Raw genomic sequence first — 10,894 nt, 5'->3', positions numbered from 1 at the left:
CCGCCACCAACTGGACAGGAGTGTGACGCATCTACAGAAGGCGATAGATAAATAATTAAATAAAAGAAATATGTCGTTTTTATCATTTAGATTTTACTATCTAATTTGAAGATTCATTTTGTTTGCATCCTTTTATCTAAACCGGTTATTTTAAAGATATTCTAATAATACACTATATATTTTTGCGTGTTCTGGTGAACAAAGTCGATTTTGTAATGTGAGTTTAGTATCAAATTTGTCCTTTAGTTCCTTTGCAGTTTTTTCTCGTTCTTCTTCATATGCCTTACAATGTAGCATTACATGCTCAAGTGCCTCTTAACTACAATTCATATAAAGTATCCAGTGCGACTTTTAAAACGCAGTTTGGGGGCGGAGTTATGAGGTCATGTGAGTTTTGCCGGGAGCAGCAGCACCACGTGTGTCCGGCCGGCGGCGTGAGTCACGGCGGTTTGAATCACATTTTCACAGAGTGGAGTTGTAAGATGGCGGCCCGCTGGGGAACCGGTGAGGACATGTTAACAGCGTGTAAACTAGAGTATTTTTCACCAACGACTCTTGACGAGGTAAGATTATCTTTATTATTTACTTCGGAATTCTATAATCAACTTTGAACTGTTGTCATTCTTTGCTTCGCTTATAATTCGAGCTAAAGCAGTGGACGTGCTGGACAAATGACACGTGGGTTGAGATGGCCTTTGATAAACTAGATACCTGGTGTTGGTTAAATGACCGAATGGTTACCTGCAGAGATGATTTCCAACATACCTGTATATCAAAAACCTGTTTGAAAGGATTTATACACTAACAGCTTTTCTAATAGTTTGTCAAGCGTACAATAACAGCGAGCTGTGGCTATTTGGCATAGACCTCGCCATGCTATGTTAACATTTTTTTTCACTCTATGGAATCTATTTATGAGTTATAATCGGTGCTGCACAGAAATGATCTAATCGAGCTTTTTCTTTAATTGCACTTCAAGCTGTGATTTTCATACAGTACTGGTCAGGAGTGAGTGGTGTGAGCTCACTGTTTGTATGAATAGTGCGACTGCTTGGTGTAAACGTGTCTGGCACGAGTGCCTAGGCCAGTCGTCCTCATGCACCAGAAGTGTGGTGTTCTATTCATTTTATACGAGCCGGATAGTAAGTTACTTTCTTTTCTTTATATTTGTCCTTATTTTGAGGTCTAAATTTAAATATGGCTTCACATGTTTCCTTCCAAATGTCCCACGTGCGTCGTAGGATGAAGCACACATACAGTAGATATGAAATCTATATATTATATACAGATAGTAGTAGTATTTTATTTTCCATTACACAACATTTTATTCACAATTATAGTGCCTAGACTTATGTGTTTATTTATTGCCATCAAGACTGACAAAGTTAAGTTTACATTGGATGTATTTGTAGTAGATGTTGTGACCGGCAATACAGCCTCTTTTTTTTTTAATGTTGATCTAGTGCTTCATGATCATGGTGGTGCAGTACATTGTTTGTTTTGTTTGTTTGTTTGTTTGTTTGTTTTTGTTATTTGGGTTTTATCAACAGTAAGGCCGAAGATAAAGATGCTAAATGTACTTTGTCCGAAAATATTTAAAACTAGATAAAGTTGAAGGTCTTTCTGAAAATGTATTTTGCTTTAATGGAATTATTTTCCGTTAACACTTTGACTGCAAAAGATCTCCACTCGGCTAGTTTAGAGTCAGCTCTGTGGTGCTGTCCGCTTCAAATAGACCGATCCAGACTTGTTTTCAGATACCACTGAGGCCAGGGTTAAATATCCCAGTGGGTGCTGTAGATATCGCATGGTTTATTCCTCGTGGTATTTCAGGGAGTTGTTATTTGCTGATGCTGCTGTTACCCCTGACCTGCTCATTAGGGATCTAAAGCTACACCCAGTTCCTTTAAAACTTCTAACAAGCGTGTACAATATTTCATTACACCCAAGTCGTGGTGAGTAAGTGGGTCTATGTTGATTGACGTTATTTGCATAAACAGTAAACAGTTTTGTGATGTGAATTAAACGGTTATGGTAGTAAACCTCAACTAGTGCGTTTGTTGTAATGCAACACGTGTTTGTCGAGCCGACTGTAGACTGGACTGTGTCCGAATCCTAATGGTGTTCCTTGTCCTTTAATAAGTGCACTACATAGGGAATTAAATACTGGTGTTTTGCGCTATATTGCAAAATACAGCCTGTACTTTGGTCACGAATGTCAGCGATTTTCTTATAGACGTAGCAGTTAGCAGAGTATTTGCCTGTATCTTTGGGAAAACTGCAACGCCCGGTTCAGAACACGTGTCCTGTTACAACCCAATAAACTGACTGTTGACGTCGGCAAATCTCGGGTGAAATCTCGCGTTATTATGGATGCCGCCCGAATTTCCTGACGAACGGAATATTCCAAGCGTCGTGATTGGTTGTTCTGCACTGGAGTGCAACAACATGCGGAAGTAGAAGCGACGTCACTGCTGAGGCGACCACATGTTTTCTTTTCCGCATGTTGTTTAACCGCATGCTTTGCTTTTCTTTTTCATGATTTCTGCAACATGTGTACAAAGTTTACAAACACAATACAAGAATTCAGTTCAGTACATCAGTGCAAGGCATGATGAAAATAACTAATTAAAAACTTATTTTAAAAAATAAGTACACGCCTACAAGAGTTCAGGCTACCGTTGTTAATTGTAATAATCTTAAGCACAAAAATAAGTATAAAAGTAAGAGAAATAAATCCCCTTAACAGACGAGTAAAACTCCTAGAGAATAGTGTTAATCTGTAAAGTAAAAAGGACACTATATTAAATACTAGTGAAATCAAAACCATTGTAAACATCCAATGAATTTGTCTAATCCAATAATTGATCGTTTTCCCTCAGTGGCTGGCACTTGAAACTCCTTAGCTCATAACTAAAATGGTAAACATGAACAAATTACCTTTTTTCTTTCATCTGCATTTCATCACATTTTTGTGTGTTTCAAAATCAGGCTGCATTCAACTTTGTGTTGAGCATTGAACACTAGCCATTCAACAACAGTTGGAACACTATCTGAGACTTCTTGGCCCAAAACTTTAATGAGAGCCACATCAACACACATCTCTCCCGAATTTCGGCCGCATAATAATTGAAGCCCACACAGAGGATTTTTAACGGACAGTCACATCCCCTAAGTATGGGGTCATTCTGAACAAAAGTTCTGAAGTACTTTAACGGTTCCTTCTCAAGAGTCTTATTGAAATGGATTGCCTGGCATACCTTGTTGATAAAGTCCAGTTGAAAAGTTGAGGCATGATAAAAAGGAAGTTCAATCACAAATGGTATTGGATTTATATTTGGTGACCATTTTACAGTGTCTCATGGAAAATAAATGTTAATTTCTTCACATACAAGATAGATGGCTCCAGCATGTGTGTAATGTACAGTACATGGAAAGGCAGTTTACAATTGTGAATAACTATACAGCTGGTTATTCACTGGTGTAAATGGCCTTTCTACCTGGTGCTGCATCATTATGTTAAAAGAAAACATTAACAACTGAAACCACTGTTAATGACCAATTGAGCATGATCACTGTACTTTTAATTTTCATCTAAACCCCCAGTCAGCAGTTAACAAGGCACTGTTCTGTATTTGCTACATCACTTTATCACCCCTTCTGTTTGTTTTACTATTGGTTGTAATTTAGTTGAAGGTGACCTTTACAGCAGGGTGTAATTTTTACTCCACAGTCAGAAATACTACAGGAAGGTCTATGCAGTTTGCAGCACAATGGTCTGGACAGTGGAGATGTACTTGAAGCCCTGCATGGCTGTCTGGATCCATCCATTCTGTCAATCTTTGAAGACTCTTCAAATGGAGAGGTAAAGCCATATTTTATTGCATATACAGAAGGCAAATGAGCAACGTACATCATTCTCTGGTTTTTAATTACAGTGTCTTATTGTATGACTTATATTCTAGTAGATTTAATTCAAATACCTTGTGTTTTCTTGTTTAGGTTAAAAGTGGTGTTGATGAAGAAAGTGAGACAACACTGCTCACAGCTCTCACTGAAATACTTGACAATGTAGATGATGAAAACTTGTCTCCTTTTGACACTCTACCTGACATGGAGGTTTTGCAAGGGCAGAAGGGCCGTGAGCTTTCACCTGTGAGTATACAGTGCTTTCCTTTCTAATGCTGGTGCTAAACTCCACACGACAAAAAGCTGTCTTTACTCTGAAAAAAGAGAGATACTTGTGGCAGTTTGGCCCGGTTCATCTAGTTTCCTAAAAAGACATCTTTTGTCATGTTTTGTTGTTGTTAGCATACACACAGAGAGAGTCTGTGTGTAACTCAAGACAATCAGTCTATTAGTTTGAATTGATGTAGACATGTCGCTAACCTTTCTTGTCGTGTGTGTGTGTGTGTGACACTGCAGAGACATGATGGTGGTGCTAGTTTTTCTGAACTTATACAAGATTTGGATGTATCATCTGAATTGGACTGGTGCCTTCCCATATCCCTAGAGCAGGATGGAGAGACTGTGTCTGTTACTCTCAGCGATTTGGTCAAGCACATGCACCCCTATGCCATGACTTTGTGTGTAGAAGGGGAGGAACAGCTCCTTCCTGAAGGAGGAATCATTTTGGAGGTGATGGATAAAGGAGAACATGGGGAACCCATTCTTGCTATCCCAGACCTGGGCTTTCCCCTATCTCTTGATAGTATAGAAGATGAACAGAATATTCCTGAAAGCAGAACAGAAAAGGTTACGTGTAAACATGAAGACACTCCATCAGAGGTGGCCCTCTCTAAGATTTCACTGGTCAGAGACAACGAAATGGGGAATGTAAAAATTAAACAACCTAAGAAAGAGTCACCTGAAAAAAGGCTCTTGAAAAAGAAAAAGAAATGGAAAACTGAAGCACCCAAACCTGTTGAAGGAAGAGTGTTAAGGAGCATGTCCTCTAATGAGGCAGTTGAGGAACCCAGTAAGGAAGGGGAAGAACAAAAGAGGAAGAAAAAGGTCACATTTGCACCTGTGCTTACTGGAGATGAGAATAAGAAGTGTCAAGTTAAATCTTCAGAGGTGAAGACAACTGAAGTACAGGTGCCTATTCCTTCCTTCACCATAACCACCACAGCAAATTCACCATCAAATCAAGTCTGTACTGATGTCATAAAACCAAAACACTTTCATGTCCCTGAGGAAAAAGCCACACCTGGTGAACTACCTAGTGACAAATGTAGTGAAACTGCTGTGCCTTCCGAGCAGCAGCCTGGAGTCAGCCAGCCAAGGGAACCCAAGCAAAAATCACTCAGTTTACAACAGTACCGTCTTCTTCGCCAGCAGAAAAAACCAACTCCTCTGGAGAATGTGGGTGACAACAGTACTAAATGGCCTACTTTACCAGAAGCACCCAAGGAACTTCCTCCAATCCCCTGCCTGCCTGACACCAGCCCTAAAGACCCACGTCGTGCAGTCTCCACTCCTGTGAAAAAGGAGTTTGTCCCTGAAATCATGCCCGCCTGGCAGCCAAGAGGCCCTGGAGCACCCCCGACTCCTCAGGCTTTGCTGGTTCCACCAGCATCAATGTTGGCTGCCTCTAAAAAACCTGTGTCCTGTAAGTCAGTTTCTCCAGCTCCCACAAAACCTGTAGAAAATGTTGCCACATCCACAGGCTCCTCCACACAGCCTGATCCTCAGAAACCACCTGTTCCAACCAATATGCCAGAGAACGCTATTCCCAACAAGGTATCTCAGGCTGCTAAGCAGGCTTCAGCTGCAATTACACTATCACCACCAATGGCCACTAAAGTTAGAGAAGCTCAGAATCCGCACGTAGCTGAGCAGGCAAAATGTTTACAAAATACCTCCTCTACTTCTTATCAGGTTACAGTGACCCAATTATCAGCCCTCTCTAAGGATCAAGAAATCTCACAAATTCAGGTTGTGCCTGAAAGCACCACAATCACTACAAGTACAAAAATTGATACCTCTAAGACTGCTTCTCATAATCTTAATGTTGCAAGTGTAGCTGAGCAAATGCTGAAAGTTTCTGTGCCTAAACCAGCAAAATCCACTCAGTCAGTCAGTGCTACAAAGCCTACTGTCGCCTCCCAACGTCATGTTGCACCAATAGCTCTTCAGCCTTTCGCATCCGCTCCAATTCAGGCCAGAATTATGAAGCTGGCAGAGCAAATGAGGATGGCTTCTGTTGCTGTACCTAAAGCAATGAACCCTACTGCAGAGCTTATAGAGTCATTCACCAGTGAAATTGGTAAGCATAGTTGCAGAGTAAAACAAGTGACCAGTAATGATATCTTCCTTATTACAACAAAGACTAGAACTCACCGTGGTCTTTTTTTTTTCTTTCTTTCTTTTTCCTTCCCCCCCAGGTATTGAGGCTTCTGACCTCACCAGCCTTTTGGAGCGGTTTGAAGAGACTCAGAGTAAGTGATTGTTTTAACATGCCAAATGAGTACAACATGATAAAGACCAAGTTTAATGCCTACCAACACCTCACGCACCTTTGGTTATGCTTATTTCCATATTTGATACCAAAAACTTACTCAACTATTGGTTGATATATTTTATAACATTTAACATTCTATAACATCATATAACATTAGGATACCTTGTCTGAACCTTTAGCTGTCTTTGGCCAGCACAGAGAGTTTTCTTCAAATTATGTCTCGGACAGTTGACTCTATGTAAATAACTTGCTCAGAATACTCAAATATAAGTTTAAAGATACATTTCTCATTGCATAGATGAACAAGGAAAGTGTGATTGCATGTAGAGGAGCTACTTTTTTACCATTCTAAAAGCGGATGTGTAATGTAGTTGTGAGGAGGGGCTGTGCCTCTTGGAGAACCCCCCTGTATGGTTGGAACAGCTGCTGTGACCTCATTGACTGTGCTGCTGGAATTCTATACTGTTTGCAAATCCAGTTTCACTCTGAGTGAGCTGTCTTTTTGTCTGGGTATTTGTGCCAGCACATGCTTGCTTGCCAGTATACAATATAATAAAATTGTCCTCTGAATCTAGACTCCTGTTATTTAGAAGCACATTTTACACAGTAGTATACTGAATCTGAAGGAATCATTCATATCAACTCCCTGCATGTGACATGAATGTAATGTGAGGGCAACGACCAGAGCGCCTGCTCCGACCCTTGATATTTACCACCTTCCGTTTCCTTTCCAGCCAAAGAGGAGCAGAATGTGCCGGATGTCTGTGGTAGAGCAGCTGCTGTAGGAAACTCCAGGTGAGTATGGTGCAGTTTTGGACAGAGGCAGGAGTTACCCTACAGCCCTAACGCTGCTCCCACACCAAACCTTCTGTTTGTGTGTATGGTTGCGTTTGGTTTTACCAAGAACAGCCAAAATGGCTCCGGACTACAGACGTGGATGACATTGAAAATTCAGTGCGTCCACTGAAACAGTCTACATTTTAATTAGGAATGGCCTCTTGTTTCATGTCAGTGAGTTTTGAACCTCATTGTGATGGCATGTCTGCTGCCTTTGCAGTGTGGAGCAGCATGCAGAAACCACAGTGCTCAAAAAAGCTTGCAGTCCTGATCTGGGCAGCACAGCAGGTAAATAATCATCAATGACCAAAAACAATCATTTGCCTTAAAGGGTGTTTAATATTTATTTATTTATTTATTGATTTATTTATTTGTATTGCACAAACACGGCTGTATCTGTCTTTGATTCTTCCCACTCTTCCTTGCTGTATAGGCCTTACTCCACCAGCCACACCTCCTCACCAGATGTGGAAGCCCTTGGCACCAGTTGCATTATTAGAAAAACCAATCAAGTCAGAAAAACCCAAATCAACTCCATCTAAGACCATTCAAATAGAGCCACTGCCTTTGCCTGCAGGCAGGCTCCAGTGCAAGCCCCAGACTTCTGTCACTCTTGGACAGGTCCAGCCTTTTTCTCTAGACCACGATTACTGTCTCCTTTCAAACGAACCATCCCAGAATGAGCTGGCCAATAAGCAACAACCAAACATCATTAAGTCTATTGCGCTGCCCTCTGCAAACAACAAGGCATCTGCAGAGACTGGATCTAAACTCCCTTCAAACACCACCATTAAAGAAAGCTTTCAGGAAAATGTCAAATTTCAGCACCTTGTATGTGGGAGTCAGTCTAAGAGGGAGGCCTTGACCACCACAGGCATTGTGACCCCGGATGCTTCTCCAGAAAGGTTGGATTCTGAGAGATATCAGGGATATTCTGAACGTTCCCCCAGCCCATGCCACCAGAAGAGAGGTCGCACACAGAGAAAATACAGAACACGGTTACCTAGCAGGTCTAGATCCACATCAAGCAGTTCTGGATCTTCCGGATCACGCTCACCACCCAGGAAAAGGTTGATTGATTTTGATCATCTGTTTAATTCTTGTAAATATGACTTTAAGCTACCTATATTCCCTTTGCAAGGAATATTGCTTCTTTTTTAACTCGATGGTTTTTTGCATAGATATAGGTCTCGCAGCGCTTCCAGATCTCCTTCAAGATATCGTACCCATTCCCGCTCATCATCTCCTCGCCAGCGCAGATACTCGTATTCCAGCTCCGGCTCTGATTCTTGGAGCCGCAGCCGTTCTCGGTCCCGATCACATTCTCGGTCTCCCTCTCGCAGGTTTCCTCGCTGGGACACTCTTCATGGGTGAGAATTGTTGTGCATCTGTATCATTTTACTTTTTTATTTATGTATTTTATTTTATTTTATACCAGTGTCATTTTTTGGCAGGTGGTACAATCAAAAAGGGAGTGCTAGAACTACATAATGTTTATGTACTTCGTAGTTTAATCTTTGCGTTTTTAATACTACACACACAGCAGCTTACATTCACTTAAAATATGCTTAGTTTGTTAACTGATATTCTGACTTCAAATAATAAGGTTTACAATTCTGTCATCTTTTCTCTTGTAGCCGTAACCAGAGATCTAACTACTGCTATGATTTAAAACCTCATAACGAGGAAATTAGAAGATACAAGGAGAAGGCTATTGTAAGTATATGGCTGATTCTAATAACGGGAAGTAAGTGTAATTTATACTGTACAAACTTTTACTGAGTCTTCAGTAAAAATGTCTGTGCTGACTTCAGGAGGAGCGTAGAGTTGTTTATATTGGTCGTATTCATGGAAGCATGACCCGTAAGGAACTGAAGGAGCGCTTCTCATACTTTGGGGAGATTGAGGAATGCACTGTACACTTTAGAGAGCATGGGTGAGGGAAAAATGACCATTTACTTTCCCTGTTTGCTGACAATGTAAATAATAAATTAAAATATTTTTTGTTTTTCTTGTTAACTGTCAGTAATTTTAATAATATTTTTATTGTAGAGACAACTATGGCTTTGTCACCTACTACAACACAAAGGATGCATTTAATGCTATTGAGAATGGAAGCAAGCTGCGGCAGCCAAATGAACTTCCATTCGATCTGTGTTTTGGAGGCAGGAGACAGTTTTGTAGGGCTAGTTATGCTGATTTGGGTGAGTTGTTTTTTTTTCATTATTATTGTTGTCTTTTTACAATACTATTATTTACACAGGAATTAATTTGTAAGCATGTGATCCTGGATTAATTTGGTCCTAGATTTCAGGTCAAAAATATTCCACTGGGGAATAGATAAGGATAATTTGTAAGGACAAGAAGCATAATCTGGTTAATATGAACATTGAAATACACACACAATAAAGTGTCTTGTTCACAATAAAGATCTATGAAGTCCCAGGTTGATCTGTTTTTGTTGGGGTTTTTTCCTTCTTTTTTTGTGTTCTTCAGCCCTTTTAAACCTTTTGTTTACAGGCAACACAATCCAAGTAATGGTTTTTGAGCTGTACCAACTATATTGCCAATTAAGTGAACCTTGTACAATAATTCCATATCTCACTTTATAATTCCAGGATTAAGTTTACATTACTTAAAACTTGTAGGGGAAAAGAACACAAGACTTAATTTCTGTTACAAATAAACTGATCTGTTTTCTTCCAGATTCAAATCGTGACTTTGATCCAGCCCCTGTGAAAGGCAGGGTTAATGCACTAGACTTTGACACTTTACTAAAGCAAGCTCAGAGAAACTTGAAAAGGTAACACTTGAGGAAAAGAGGAAGACTGGAATCATATCATGTATTACCTCAGTGCTACGCACAAACCTTCCAAGTGCTGCCATTAAGTTCGTGGAATTTTCTTTTTCTTATTTGTTTTTTTTTCTTCTGCAAGCTTACACCTTCTATTGAAGTGAAGATTTGTATGAAAAATTAAAAGATTAAAAAAAACTGAATAACATAAAATAGTCACGATTTTTTAAAATGAAGAATTTATTTAAATGCTTATACTAAAATGTTGGATGCATTTTAAGGATTAATGATGAGAGGATGGATTTACATTGCTGAAAATGCAGCCCAGTCCAAATAAACCCATACAATAACTTGGATGTGCTTTATTTATTATTTGTTTTGCATTTTGCTGTCCAAATCTTGTAATGTGTCAGTTTGTAGTGTTTGATTAATGAATCCAGCCTGAAATGTCGAGGGCTGTGCAGCAGCCATCTGTTTTGGAAGTGGGATGCTGTGAAGGTGAGATTTTGATGGTGATAGATTTATGTGGTCAAGAGAGGGAAACTGGTACTGGAAGGCCACAGTGCTACACATTTCACTGTATTTTTTCCATCCCATCTGATTCCACTGTCCAGCTAATAAAGAAGTAATAACTCAAATTGCTGTAGTAATGAAAAGCAATATTTTGGATACAGTAACTATATGCTGATGTGTACACACTATAGCTCACTTTGAGGACAATTATTTCTAAAGTGTTTGAAGGTGCATTTAACAATTGTGTGTGTGATAATTTTAGACTAACAAAGTGCATCTATACATAA

At 39.8% G+C, this 10,894-nt stretch overlaps 1 protein-coding gene across 1 annotated transcript; it reads left to right on the top strand.

Moving 5' to 3' along the window:
- The first annotated feature begins 406 nt into the window (after positions 1 to 406).
- pprc1 (PPARG related coactivator 1) lies at positions 407 to 10,448 on the top strand. The gene is made up of 13 exons (XM_017464991.3): positions 407 to 563; positions 3,734 to 3,865; positions 4,003 to 4,155; positions 4,426 to 6,268; positions 6,387 to 6,440; positions 7,198 to 7,258; positions 7,521 to 7,588; positions 7,734 to 8,370; positions 8,482 to 8,670; positions 8,938 to 9,016; positions 9,115 to 9,236; positions 9,353 to 9,504; positions 10,007 to 10,448. The coding sequence occupies exons 1-13, from the start codon at positions 483 to 485 to the stop codon at positions 10,105 to 10,107; spliced, it is 3,672 nt and encodes a 1,223-aa protein (XP_017320480.2). The 5' UTR covers positions 407 to 482; the 3' UTR covers positions 10,108 to 10,448.
- The last annotated feature ends 446 nt before the right edge of the window (positions 10,449 to 10,894 follow it).

This window comes from Ictalurus punctatus, chromosome 3 (assembly GCF_001660625.3).
Source record: "Ictalurus punctatus breed USDA103 chromosome 3, Coco_2.0, whole genome shotgun sequence".
Taxonomy (NCBI): domain Eukaryota; kingdom Metazoa; phylum Chordata; class Actinopteri; order Siluriformes; family Ictaluridae; genus Ictalurus; species Ictalurus punctatus.
The sequence above is the reverse complement of the archived record's forward strand: the minus strand, read 5'-3'. Positions and strand labels throughout refer to the sequence as shown.